This window comes from Melanostigma gelatinosum (assembly GCF_949748355.1).
Source record: "Melanostigma gelatinosum genome assembly, chromosome: 21".
Taxonomy (NCBI): Eukaryota; Metazoa; Chordata; class Actinopteri; order Perciformes; family Zoarcidae; genus Melanostigma; species Melanostigma gelatinosum.
In genome coordinates, this window is record NC_136654.1 from 12,222,011 (window position 1) to 12,237,051 (window position 15,041).

Genomic DNA, 15,041 nt, shown 5'->3' on the forward strand with positions numbered 1-15,041 from the left:
GAGACGGAGCCATGCAAGGGTAGCGGAACACTCGGTGGCCCGGTCGACTCCGGCTCCCCGTAGTCAGACTGCATTGCAGCCAGCTCCTGTTCCTGTCACCTCTTCACCACAGCCAGCTCCGGTTCCTACCGCCTCTGCGGCACAGCTTGCGCCAGTCCCGGCCGCCGCCGTCTCCGTACCGCAGCGACCTCCAGTCCCGGCCGCCGCCGTCGCAATGCAGCAGCGACCCCCAGTTCCCGCCGCTGCCGTCCCGGAGCAGCAGCAACCTCCAGGTCCCGCCGCTGCCGTCTTGGAGCAGCAGCGACTTCCAGTCCCGGCCGCCGCCGTCGCAGTGCAGCAGCGACCTCCAGTCCCGGCCGCCGCCGTCGCAGTGCAGCAGCGACCTCCAGTTCCCGCCGCTGCCGTCCCAGAGCAGCGACCGCCAGTTCCCGCCGCTGCCGTCCCGGAGCAGCAGCGACCTCCAGTTCCCGCCGCTGTCATCCCGGAGCAGCAGCAACCTCCAGTTCCCGCCGCTGTCATCCCAGAGCAGCAGCGACCTCCAGTCCCGGCCGTCGCAGTCGCAGTGCAGCAGCGACCTCCAGTTCCCGCCGCTGCCGTCCCGGAGCAGCAGCAACCGCCAGGTCCCGCCGCTGCCGTCCCGGAGCAGCAGCGACCTCCAGTTTCCGCCGCTGCCGTCCCGGAGCAGCAGCAACCTCCCGGTCCCGCCGCTGCCGTCGCAGTGCAGCAGCGACCTCCAGCTCCCGCCGCTGCCGTCCCAGATCAGCAGCGACCTCCAGTTCCCGCCGCTGTCATCCCGGAGCAGCAGCGACCTCCAGTTCCCGCCGCTGTCATCCCGGAGCAGCAGCGACCTCCAGGTCCTGCCGCTGCCGTCCCGGAGCAGCAGCGACCTCCAGTCCCAGCTGTGGTCTCGGAGCCGCAGCTATCCCCGGACCTCGCGGCCGCGGAGCCAGAGCCGCTCGCTGGTCCTGCCGCCGCAGCTCCAGTTCCTGCCGCCGCAGCTCCAGTTCCTGCCGCCGCAGCTCCAGTTCCTGCCGCCGCAGCTCCAGTTCCTGCCGCCACAGGGCCAGCGCCAGTTCCTGCCGCCGCAGCTCCAGTTCCTGCCGCCGCAGGGCCAGCTCCAGTTCCTGCCGCCGCAGCTCCAGTTCCTGCCGCCGCAGCTCCAGTTCCTGCCGCCGCAGGGCCAGCTCCAGTTCCTGCCGCCGCAGCGCCAGTTCCTGCCGCCGCAGCTCCAGTTCCTGCCGCCGCAGTCCCAGTTCCCGCCGCAGCGCCAGCTCCAGTTCCTGCCGCGGCCGCCTCTACGCCAGTTCCTGCCGCCGCAGCGCCAGCTCCAGTTGCTGCCGCCTCTACGCCGCAGCCCGCTCCAGTTCCTGCCGCCGCAGCGCCAGCTCTAGTTCCTGCCGCTGCCACCTCTACGCCGCAGCCCGCTTCAGTTCCTGCCGCCTCAGCGCCGCAGCCCGCTCCAGTTCCTGCCGCCTCAGCGCCGCAGTCCGCTCCAGTTCCTGTCGCCGCCTCCGTGCCGCAGCCTCTCCCACACCCGGCCGCCGTCCCAGAGGCGCAACGACCTCCAGTTGCCGTCTCTGAGCGGCAGCGACCTCCAGTGCCCGCTGCCGTCTCTGAGCAGCAGCGACCTCCAGTGCCCGCTGCCGTCTCTGAGCAGCAGCGGCCTCCAGTGCCCGCTGCCGTCGCGGAGCAGCAGAGACCTCCAGTACCTGCCACTGCGGCACCAGCATCCTATTCTCCAGAGCCCTTCCGCCCGCCCGGCCGCCCGCCGGAGCACCCGGGGCCGGAGCCCTTCCGCCCGCCCGGCCGTCCGCCGGAGCACCCGTGGCCGGAGCCCTTCTGCCCTCCCGGCCGTCCGCCGGAGCACCCGTGTCCGGAGCCCTTCTGCCCTCCCGGCCGGCCGCCGGAGCACCGGGGGCCGACGCTCTTCGGCGGCCCCGTGGCGGGTCAGATCCTGTCACCCCTCCTCCGGACCCCCGCCGCCCACCCTAGTCGGCCTTATAGCTGTGGGGACATCCCTCCTCCGGACCCCCTCCACCCGCCCTGTGTTGGGTCTTGTGTTACGTCTGGAATCCGTGCCTTAAGGGGGGGGTACTGTCAGGATCCAGGATTCCCCTGTCTGTTGTGGTGTGCCATGTGCTCTGTTTGTCCTCTGCCTTCAGACACCTCCCAGGGCCGCACCCTTAATCGTGCACGGCTGAGGACACTCAAGCTGATCACCTCCTGCAGCCTGACACACCAGACTCAGGGCCCCTTAATGAGTAGCCTGCCACTATATAAACTCTGGTCCTGCAGTCTGGGAGTGTCAGGTCGTACCGTCTTCAACCCGCTGAAACCCTGTGGATTACACTCCACGGCTCTGCCCTCCTTGTGTTTGTGGATGCGCTCCGCCGCTCTGCTCTCGTTGTGGTCTACGGATTACACTCTGTCGACTCCAGTATCGAGCCACGGGACTTCACGCCGTCAACTCACCAGCCCTCCAGTGTCGAGCCACGGGACTCACACCATCGATCTGTCAACTCTCCAGTGTCGAGCCACGGGACATCACACTGTCGATCTGCCACTCGGGTGTCGGACCACGGGCTCCACACCTGCACCCACCTGTCTATAAATAAAACCTGTTTAACATTCACTTCTGTCTCCTGTGGTCTTGCGTTTGGGTCCTATCTGTGAACTCCCGTGACACTTTGATCAAAGCAGGACCATCTGGACAGATAACTTTTGGCAACACGAAAGCGGTTCAAATCACACTGCATTGTTTTTTTCATTGAACGAGGGCGTACATCTCTGCATGTGCTCTTTTTCATTATTCATTCTTGTGGCTCATATTATTCTCTATATTTGTACACTTCTGCAGGATTTAAAGAGAGTGCTGTCCTTCCCACCGTACCCCGGGGACTACCTGCATCCAGTGGTGTATGCCTGCACAGCAGTCATGCTGCTCTGTCTGCTTGTCTCCATCATGACCTACATTGTCCACCACAGGTGAGAAGAACATTTAGTGAAGGATGGCTTCGCATTTTTTTTGTACTGGTTTACGCCCGTGAGAGGTCCCAGGGTGGCTGATGATCCGGCACGGAAAAAGCCGATTGATACGAGAGTCAGGACAAGGAGGAGAAATTCATTGCAAGGCAAGTTTATTTGTACAGTACATTTCAACAACAAGGTAATTGTGCTTCACATAAAACCATTAAAAGCATCAAAACATAAGGCAAAAGAAAAGGATTAAAAACAATTAAGAACATTCATTGCATTAAAACATTAAAAAACAGTGTAAGAAATAAAATGCAGTAGTAAAATGCAGAAATGCAGGAAATTGATTAATATATGAATTGAATGTGGTTCAATTAAAGGCAGCAGCAAACAGAAAAGTCTTCAATCTTGATTTAAATGAGCTGAGGGTCTCAGCAGACCTGCAGCTTTCTGGGACTTTGTTCCAGATATGTGGAGCAGAAAAACTGAACGCTGCTTCTCCATGTTTAGTTCTGACTCTGGGAACAGAAAGTAGACCGGTCCCAGACGACCTGAGGGGTCGGGATGGTTCATAAGGTAGCAGCAGATCAGAGATGTATTTTGGTCCCAAACCATTCAGTGCTTTGTAAACCAACAGCAGGATTTTAGAGTCACTTCTTTGTTGGACAGGAAGCCAGTGCAAAGACCTCAGAACTGGAGTGATGTGATCCACCCTTGTAGCATGGAACAAGGACTGTGGATTGTGATCCCCATCTCTTACAGCGGAGTCGCATTAGTGAGGGTTCGCCTTCAGGACCAGTAGGGACAGCAAGAATGGTTACAGCGAACAATTGTTCTTTTAGTGTACATAAGGCATGTAGGCAGTGCATTAAAAGGTAACTTAGGTGTTTTTAAACCACAACCTTATTCTCCCATGTTTTTGTGTCTAAGTGTCTAATGGGGATGACAATATTTGAAATTGGTCCAGTACTGACGTAGAACCCTGCAGACAACTGCCGCCAAACGGGCTGCAATGTCATCGCTTGGGCGACTTTTCTCCGTCAATGTACATCCGCTAAAACCATATTAGTTTACTTTTATTGATCCCGTCCATCTGTTCGCTCTGAGAAATCTTGCGTCACATTCACATTGTCTAAATCCTCTAAATATCAGCCAGGACATTGAACATCTTTTGGAAACACTAAGCTACATTTTCTGGGCTCCAATGAAACAAACTCTGACAACACCGGCTCTTATCGCTCCAACTCTCACTCCCGCTTCCACCGGTCACATGACGCAATAACAAACAGCAAGGTAAAGAACAAATATTTATGTCTCTGTAGGGTCCAATTCCAAACAGACACTTGTCTTACAGCGGAGCCTGTCAGTGGCTGAGCCTGTCACAATCTGAGCCTGTCAGTGGCCAAGACGAGCTCTTTTAGTGGATGTACATTGACGGTGAGGAGTTGCCCCCTGAGCGATTACTTCACAGCCCGTTTTGTGGCTGCCGTCTGCAGCGTTCTCTCTCAATACTGGGCCAATTAAAAAAAATTATTGTACCCCCTAAGTCACTTAGATACAAGAACATGGGGAAGGTTGAAAAATACCAAAGTTACCCTTTGAGGTGAAATTGAAAATAAATCATATTTTTCATATTTGAATTGATCTTTAGGTTATGCTGTTGATGGATGAACATTTAAAGTGTTTTGTTGTTGTTCACTTATGCTATTGAGAGAAAAAAAGTGTTAATTTGCCATAACATAAAAATACACAACCATAACTACATTAGATATGATTTCATTTCAATAACACATCTTATTTAAATGACATGTTTTAATTAGAATATGCGTATGTCAGACTGCCAATCAAACCACCTCATGTGATCTAGCCTTATCCTCACATATAAACCAGTAAATGTTGCTTTATCCCAAAATACTTCTCAAGGTCAAAGATGATGTGTGATAGTTCACAACAATACTGTATTCATTTCTACAACCAACTTTTATAGCGTGATTACCCAGCAGTGGTTGCATATCTTTTTAACTTTGAACTCATTGTTTGCAGTGTGATCCGCATCAGCAGGAATGGCTGGCACACACTCCTCAACTTCCTCTTTCACACGGGGCTGACGTTTGGAGTTTTTGCCGGGGGCATCAATCAGATCACCTTACCTTTTGTGTGTCAAATTGTAAGTTGTGGCTTTCCTACTTTCTCAGCATAGTGTTATTTAGTTACTTTTAAAAACATGTTTGGAATGGTTTGATGATCTGAAGAGAACTGAAAGCTCCCTCGGTTCTTGGTCAAGCAGTATCGAGGTCACTGGCTGCTAAAGGCATCCCTTAAAAAACTAAGAGGCATCAATGTCCACGGGAAAGCCAATGTTTACTGAGTGTTAAGTTAAATCACTACCATGAGCAAAAGTTGTGAAGGCTTGCTAGATATTCTGTTAAAATGTTCTTTATAAAACCACAAAGTCTCAGTGGACGAGTGTGATGAAATATTTATACTGTTTATCACTGTCAAACAAGACTCAGAGTCTAGAGCTCTGTGGGGTTGTACTGGCACAGTGGTGCTTTGTTAACAGGCTGATGGTACGCTAAATGAGTAAATATGCTCAGTTAGTGGATGACAGCAGCTACAGTATGTCCAGTCAGAAAACAGAGGCAATGTCCACATTTGAAATTGGACATTGGAGCTGTGAATGTCATGGCACCCACGTTGACCGCATTCGAGTGCAACAAGTCGAAAAGCATAATGTTTTTTGCTCCTGCCAGGTTAGCCATTGTGAGCTAAACCAGTTGATATCGGTAACAATGTATTACGAACTTGGACACTATTGTGTGTACGACTGATTTAATGAGACATAAATAAGACAAAAGTGCTAATAAACAATACAGTACTTCAGCTTTTTTTTCTTTTCTGTTGAGCAGCCATGTTGTATTTTGAGGTCATTCGACTTTCCGAGTTGGAAATCCGACTTCATTCCGAGTCCGAGTTGAAATTTCCAACTCTGGAATTCCAACTTATCAGTTCAACTAGAACTCAGCGATAGTCCAAAGCTTAAAATGAATATGCTTACCGACACCTAAAGCTCATTATTAACATGTCCAGCACTATACCCACCGTAAGAAAACGTGTACAAAAATGAACTGTATTATTAGTAGTACCAGATTTATCCATACAATCGAACAAAGCTAACATTGGCTGGCATACAAAGCTAACCAGTAAAGTGTCCTAAATAGTTCAACAGTTCAACAGTTCAAACAAAATGCTAATTAATGTGATGGTTATGCACACTTGTGCTTTTCCTACTATGACAAGTCAGAAACCAAAGTATTCTGTGAAAAAGGTCTGCTGCTGGCCTTTTTGAACAATAACGTCGGCTAAACATGGCGAATTATGTAAACAAACAAACATCTGTTCAGCTAACATTATTATATGTTTATTACCGGTGTATCTCACAATTCATGTACACAAAACACTAATACAACCATATTGTATTGTCATATTGCTTTTAATAATCTTTGTTTACAACTTTATCTTTGTCAGGTTGGCATTGTGCTTCACTATGCTTCTTTGTCTACCATGCTGTGGCTGACATTTACTGCAAGAAATATCTGTAAAGATGTATCCAAAGACCCACTTCGGGCCCAGAACAGAGATGGGCCAGGCCGGACTCGCACCAAACCAACTGTCCTCAGGTAAGCTGTAAGCTAGTAAGCTGGTGGTTATGTGTACAACAGGGCTGAACAATGTTCTAATTATCCGACGAATTGACAATGTGTGAATTAATCTGAAAGATGTTAAACTGTGTAGCATATTAGGAATTATAGCAGCGATGCAAGTGCCCTTGGACCTCTGTCTCTCTTTTTCAAGATTCTCAGTTGAATTTGAGAAAGTGTTGACTACAATCAAAGTCAAATGAGGAGTTTGAATTTGAAAGAATTGGAAGTTGAACTAATCTAAAAACTGAGTTACTAAATCACATTAGAGTTTTGCATCACTTATTATTGTTAGTTGATGCCTCATGTCCCATCACCTCTCTTAATAGATTCAGCTTGCTGCACATTTTAGCAAAGCTCACTCATTTTTTTATGTACTTCAATTCAATTTTAATAGGATGAGAGTTTAAAGAAATAAAATCTGATCTTTATTACTAAATTGAGCTCAAATAGGTCATCTCTTTGGAGCACTTAATAGCCATCTTTCTGACAGTGAAGTGAGAGAGATTAATCCGCAGAGATTAATATCATACCTAAGTGTCTGGGATAAAGTACAGAGCTTTAATCAGGATGTGGTTAGCCTAGCTTAGCATGAAGACTGAAGGGTTACCTGTCACGGCAGCCTAGTGTCTAACAGGAAGATAATCAGCTTGATCATCTTCTGCCTCTCTGCCCGACCTGTTACCCAGCCAGAATTCATACTTTAAATTGTAAACCTTTTTTGCAGTTTTTATCTTGTGAGTGATGGAATCCCTCTACTAATTGTTGGAGTTACGGCAGCATTTGGTATGGATAACTATGGCAGCAGGGATGACGCTTTGTAGTAAGTACAAAATGTAATTATATGTAGACGATCATGTTTTCATTTATTCTTTAGGATACATGTTTTTATCTCCGTGTGTGTTTTTCAGTTGCTGGATGGCATGGGAACCAAGCTTGGGGGGTTTCTATGCACCCATTGGTCTTCTGGTCTTAGTCATGTCCGTGTACTTCTTGTGCACATACATCCAGCTTAAACGCCACCCAGAGAAGAAATATGAGCTACGAGTTCTGAGTGAGGAGCAGCAGCAGTTAGCATCTAGCGAGTCAAACCATCACTGCCACACCAACACTGGGGGAGTTTCTGGGCCCGCTGGGAAATGTGCAACAGGCGTGTCGGTACTGGCCAATGAACACTCATTTAAATCTCAGCTCCGGGCCACAGCCTTCATGCTCTTTTTGTTCCTGTCTACCTGGGCTTTGGGAGCGTTGGCTGTATCACTGGGACATTTCCTGGATATGATATTCAGCTGCCTGTATGGGGCTTTTTGTGTCACTCTGGGACTCTTCCTTCTCATCCAGCACTGTGCCAAACGTGACGACGTATGGCACCGCTGGTGGGCTTGTTGCCCGTCCAAGTCTAAGTCCGAGGATGGGGACGGACAGAGCCCGAGGCAGGAGCTCCATCAGCCACACTGCCGCCTGAGCTCTCCGTGCTCCGGCAAGCAGCCTCTGCTCTCTCCTCACCTTGTGCAGAGTTCTTACCACAAAATGACACCGCCTTCCCAGAGCCCCACGACCAATCACATGGGTCCATGCTGCGTGGCCGTGATGAGTCCTGTTACCACGACCCCCATGTCGCCTCTCACCGAGCAACTACCCTCACCTCGTCCACAGACGCTCTCCGACGAGCTCCCTCGTCCCGCTCTGCCTCTACAGGGCTGCCTTAGTGACAGAACAAAGTCACGCTCTTTCAACCGCCCACGTCCATGCCTCCAGGACTACCGCTCGCACATGACCTCCGGCAGTATGGACGGGAGCAGGCACAGCTCGCACCTGGACAGCCCTCACGCAGTGCACCACCTCGAAGGCTCACCACTGCTTTCCAACAGCCCACACCCGGACCTCCAGCTTCCCTGCCCCAGCCCTCTCTTGGATAAGCAGCTGGCTTCCTGCCAAAGCTTGCAACGCCAGAACTCTTGCCACAGCGTGCAAGACTCGATGGCTTCCTGTCACAGCCGGACACACAACATGCACGACAGCATTACTTCTTGTCACAGCCTCCTCCTGCCTTCTCATGGGGTCCACACCTGCCAGTGGCACATGTACAGCTCAGCCGATCACTCCTCCACTACGAGCTGCTGTGATAAATCCGACCCCTTCGCCTTGCAAGACCCCGAAGCCTACAGCTGCATGTCGAAGCCAACAGATAAAGAGAAAGATAGTCTCTGCGTAGAGGTGGAGCAGAAAGGTTTCCCAAGAAATACTCTGCCTCGGCAGCACGGCACTGTCAGCCGGCGAGGTACCATCGGCCGGAACAGGAGCTTGCAGGAAGAAGGCTTGTTTGGTTCAGACGCCACAGGAAACATACGGACTGGCCCTTGGAGGAATGAAACCACTGTATAGTTTTCTTATACACTTGTCCCTGTACTTGCCACACCTTCCAGCAGCCCTGTAATCAAATTACCCCTACAGTCAAAATATATGCAGATCAGCTGCAAGGAATAGTCCAACCTAGATGTTTTCATATATGTAATACTTTGGACCTGATCCCAAGCAGGCCAGTGAAAAAAGTACCCAAACTCAATGGGAATTAATTTGTTGTCTTAAATAGGAGACCTCATTCAGAAGAGGGAGGAAAGTCTGACTCAATCTGAATAGACCCAAAGATTGCGTGGACCTCTTAAACCTAACAAGTATGAAAGTTGATTTGGGCTCATAAATACTGTTGTCCAGCAATCATTACCAAGTTGGGACAGCAACCATGCTGTGATGTCAGTATAGCTGATATTAGAATATATTTAGAAAGGCAACTATTTTGATAATTGATCAATCTGTCGATTATTTCTCTGATTATGACAATGAACTAGAATCACCGCCTTGCGGTTGTATGCCTCCACCAACCAGTCATGTTGCAGTTCACATCCATGTCAGTCCAAGATGACTTCATCATTTTATCCCATAAGACATTTGTGTGAAATTGTCATAATTAACAAACAAATTCTTGAGTTATGACCCAAAACATGTTTTGTGAGGTCACAGTGTCACTTTGACCACCAAATTCTATTCAGTTCATCTTTGAGTGCAAGTGGACGTTTGTGCCAAATTTGAAGAAATTCCCTGAGACACCACGTCCACGATAATGGATCGGACGTACGTATGGAGATATGGACGGACGAAAAACTCGAAAACATGAAGCCTTTGTTTAAGCCGGCAAAGCTGTCACAGCATAAAATATGAAATGAAAATTCTGATTTGTGTCTGTTTTGAGAGACAAACGCACGATTACAGGTTCATTGAAATACAAATGTATCGGACAGAAATACCTTCTGCGTGTTTTTTCTCTCTGTTTTGTGACGGATCAATGTAGTGTTAGCTTTATCAAGCGTTAGCTTTAAAATAGCGTTATCAGGGACCCGGCTACATGAATCCATCACAAAACGGAGAGAAAACCGACAGACAGACTGTTATATTTGTTTTTAAATTAGAACCTGTTATCATGCGTTGGCCTCTGCACTTTTCTCCACTGTATCGTTAGACTCCACCGACACTTTCAAAATGCTGAGAGACAAAGGTGACAGTGTCATTTCATGTTGTTCATCACGTGAGCTACACAAATTGTATGCTATGTTGACACTACGAGTGACAAAAGCCACAAAATGTGTTGTCGTCGAGTCATGCCGTGAAATAGCAGTGGGAACTGGCTCACGTTATATTTATTTTAGACAGAACGAAAACAGAGTGAAAGAAAAGCGTATGACGGTTGACACTTCAAAGTGTCATTGGAGTGCTGAAAGAAAAGACTCGGATGCGTTGTACAACAGCTTAAAATGTGTGCTGTCCACTCACTAACATTTTATTTGTATAATTTGTTCATCATCCATAAAAAAACTAAACCAAAATACATAAATATTCTTTACAGATATGAAACACTCATAAGCTCGTCAACCAGCAAGTGGAAGAATCTGGAGCTCCTGTGTTCACTGAGGTTTTGGAGAACAAGTGCATTATGAGTAGTTTATCGGGTCTGTTTCAGAAAACTTGGAATCTCAGCAGCCACTGATTGAATCCTAATCTGTCAACATCTACAAACCCCCGGTGATATATACTGTAAGAAGCAAGAAGCAGTAAAATATCACTGATTGCACCTTTAAATACTTGGCTTGATCGCTTTCAAAAAGTTCTATATTCGTCAATGTTATTACGTTTTTAATGGCATTGCTGGACACAATATCAATTTAAATGTGAGTGGTTACACATGTGAAAACACTTTTGAATCAGTGTGAGCATGTGTGTGTGTGTGTTTTTATGTGTGCAACAGTGCATGAGTAGGTACATACAGATGTGTGGTTTTGTGCTATATGTTTATTATTATGGATTCACCCTTGCAGTTATGATCTGTCTTGATAAAGATTCATTTATGAAGCCTATAAAGATTTTCTATGGAGACACCTTAACTATGCTGCCAAATGGAGTCAAATAGACTCTCGTCTGACAAATATTGCACTAGTATGTACTATAGTAAGATAATAATAAAATAAAAAACCTGCAATGTGCTACAAAGCACAAACTTTGTATTGTGGCAAAAAGACGTGCCAGCTTTCACTGTGATGAGAAACTACACACTCATTCTCATTCTCAATAGGTTTTGAGAGATCATATAGTTTGTAGCATCATACAAACTTGAACTCAGGTTTTAGAAGATCATCAGCAGCCCCTTTCAAGTCACTCCAGAAACTTTCATATGTTACCTCCAGAGAGGTGTTTTCATAACCAGTTGACTTACTTCAGGAAAAATACGGTTTCATTTCTGTTTCGTGAAAACTCTCACCTAAGTTACCATGGAAACCTAGTGGTCCAGACTAGCCTAGTTCGGGGTAAGGCTAGTTTTCAGTGTTACAATCGTCACTGTCTTCTCTATAAATACACTTGCTTTATTGTCTTCTGAGTTAGATGATGTCGGTGTGTGGAGCTAAAGCCATGAGGCGATTAGCCTAGCTTTGCAAAAAGTATGTTAAGTAGACGCATACAGTGTTTCCTCTAACGTCTTTGCCACCACAGCAAAACAAAACACTCTGTCATCAATCATATGGAATTCATAATATAGTTGTATACCCCCAGCTGGCGATATAAAACGGCAGTGTGCGTCTGTTTATACCAGTGGAATGAAAGCAAATAGTAGTTTTTTTATTTATTTGATATTAAAACAGATTTGTTTCCCACTTTATCGAATACAAAAGTTCAAACAGATCGTCCGTAGAACATGACTAGTTCATTACAATGGGTCTGAGAATATGACAAATACGCCCAATAATAACGCAAATAATTTAAATGTAATTAGAAGTAAAATAATCAAGATAAATTATATTCAAAATAATGTCCTATAAAAGTGTCTTGTCAAATTGTGTGAGAGGGGATACTTTGTCCAAATAATATTTTGGCATTGTTTTTATAAGATATTTCATAGATTTGTGCTTACATATTCAGTCTCAAACAGCTTGACCATGTTTGTCCCCCCTTTCAGGCTTCGTGCTATGCTAATCACCCTGCTCGTTATGCTATTACAATGCTAAATTACAAATCCTACTGTGCCCCTGATTGGCTCCTTGTACTCCTTGCCCTTGTTGGTTGGGTTGGTAAGGTTTAGACATGAGCAGGGATATTGGGTAGTGTTATGGGTGAGAGTATCATTTCATAAATTTCTGTGCTGAAAATGTCCCACCATGCATTCAGCAACGAGATACAAATGTAATGTAAAGTTTATTTTGTCAAGCATAATCCTGGTTCAGCATGCTAGGATCAGTCTAACCAGGCTTTTCACAGTAAACCCGGCTTTTTCTTTAAAGCCTTTTTTTATAAAACACCTCTCTGGTTCATGGTATTTAGCGGCACATTTGGAACAAGTGAAAGTGTTGTGAGTTTCACTCATCCATACATTTGATTCTACTTTTAGGGCCATAATCAGGCCTTCATACTGGAGCTAGTGTTGATTTAAAGAAGGAATGAGTCATATCACCCTGTTATTTATTGCAGGTTAAACACAGATGTTCACTTATATGTCGGCATACCCCAGTTTGATGTAGGCGTATGTTGCGGCCGTCGAGCGACACTAACCTTCAGCCTCACGTTGATGACTGTGTACACGTGAAGTGTCGTCGTGTCCCGGTGTTGCGACAGCTTTCGGCATCTTCTCAGGCAGGGATCACCTGCTGGTGTTGAAATCACACCGAAAGATGCTGTCCAAACATGAAACCATTTTAATGTGGTATTCTTTTTTTAATCTATTTATCACTTCTATTTTGGATTTTCTCAACAGTGTAAAAAAACAAAGTGACACCCTGTAAGACAAAGGGATTCCCAATATGAGCACTGTGTGTTGTCTGCACTAGAAATAAAGATGTACTGTCATACACTGTGTGAGTCGTTGTTCTCTTCCTGTAGCTACCATCCAGTATCCTAACATCCCATTCTCAGTATTTTTTCCACTCCAACAAATTTGGCAACTTTAGCAACTTTCAGACATTTAAATTGTGTGCTCACATTTGACAACTTTAAGAAGAAAAAAAAAGAATCAAATGAACGGACTGTATAATTGAATACAAATAAAATATATAAAATGAAAATTTCCGAATCACTCAAAAATATTGAAATACCTTTTTCGTGCCAAAAAACACATTTCAGATGGGGGTGGGGTGAGTGACAGGGATGACATATGAGTATTTCTAAGATCCTAGCTAAAAACAACACCATAGACAAATTAACATAGTAGTAATGCTACTGCATATGTAAAAACACAAAAGCAGTTCACTTAACTGCTGTTCACTAATAGAGACAAAGTCCATCTTCCTTTCTTTGATTACAACGAGATGTATTGACATCGGTTCAGTTCCAGCAAGAGGTCCTTCTCGATTCATGGGTGCCAGTGATGACAGTCGAGCCTCCTGTGATAGGACATTTAGTTGTACTACTACATTTCTACTGTGATTTAGTTTATGTGCCTTACTCACTAACAAAACTATGTATGTGACATATGATTGTGTACCCAAGAAAGTGGTAACAGGACCATATGGGGTATATCTGTATTTGCTTTGATAAGGGGAAGTAACCAAATGGGGCTTGCAGTTTGTAGGAAATTTAGGTTCAGAAGGGTGCTTTAAGATTTATAATTAGAAGTGTTTAATGATTCATAATTAGAAGCGTGCTTTAAGATTCATAATTAGAGGTGTGTTTTAAGATTTATTGTTAGAAGTGTTCCTTAGTAGAATTTGTAGCACCTTAGAGGTGGATAGTGAAATGTTAGCAAGTACTTGGGCTATACCAATTATGCTTGTGAAGTTTTTGCCAAGAGTTGCAAATCCTTGTCGAATGTATAGTATGTTTACAGTATGTTTATCATAGAGGTGTTAAGCCATAAAAGACAGTGATTGCATCTATTAAACTGTGAAGAATAGCCAAGGGTCAGACAGGGATTTCCAGACAGGGACACGCAGATGGAGCTCCACCCCGCGCCAAGGGGGGTCCTCTGGCTGGCTGATGCGAGAAGGAGGAGCCAGCTGGATTTAGCCAATAGAAACTAAGACGGACATTGTGTGTTTTTTTCTGACTTTGAAAGCAAAGGCAGAGGAAGAATTCACTCTCTTTGCTCACGATTCATCTTGTAGGTGGTTACGCTTTCAGGTTGAGGCGAGGTGAGTGCTTTTCCGCGCGGATCATATTTCTATATATTCTGTAAATAATGTACTTCACTTTGCAATTGTTTTAGCATCTGTAGTATTAAATACTTTTGATTATAATTTAAACCGGCTGACTTTTTGGCGGAGGCTGGATCACATGCGGTCTCCCCCACAAACAGTTCTTGAACCTAACAAGTTTAAACAGAGAATGTTTGGGTGTGAAGATTCCTAGAGTATTCAAGGGTAATAAAGAAATATCTCTTTGTGTGACAAGGCTCAGAAGATGAAGGGGTAACTGGAGGGGTCAATGGGGAGCTTGAAACTGCTGATCAATTGTTGTAATGTTGTAATGATGTTCCCCCCTACTGTGTGCTGAGATGCTTAAGAGCAAGAGACAAACTGAACTCTTGGCTCATCCTCTGCGGACTGTGTTGCAGTCAGTATGACGGTGAAGCCTTCTCTGGCCAGAGAATAAATACTTTAAAGACAAACTTCTTCCCTCAATGTTTCTTGTTTCAGTATTATAGGTCTCACTCAGTACTATTGAATAGTTTTTTTTCCACCACACTCCCCAGTTTCTTGAATACATTTTAATGCGTTTGAGGGCTGAAAATGTCTGCTTGATAGAGGCAGTCGATATTGGGATTGTCACCGCCAAACATGTCATGCTAACCCACTGACCAATCAACCTGCACTTTAATGCTGATGTACTTGT

General features: G+C 46.0%; 1 protein-coding gene across 1 annotated transcript; it reads left to right on the top strand.

Annotated features, from left to right (window-relative positions):
• Positions 1-2,920: 2,920 nt before the first annotated feature.
• On the top strand, positions 2,921-9,059 carry adgra1a (adhesion G protein-coupled receptor A1a; the record flags this gene model as incomplete). The annotated part of the gene is made up of 5 exons (XM_079292820.1): positions 2,921-2,985; positions 5,017-5,140; positions 6,502-6,653; positions 7,402-7,497; positions 7,586-9,059. The coding sequence occupies exons 1-5, from the start codon at positions 2,936-2,938 to the stop codon at positions 9,057-9,059; spliced, it is 1,896 nt and encodes a 631-aa protein (XP_079148946.1). The 5' UTR covers positions 2,921-2,935.
• Between the last annotated feature and the right edge of the window lie 5,982 nt (positions 9,060-15,041).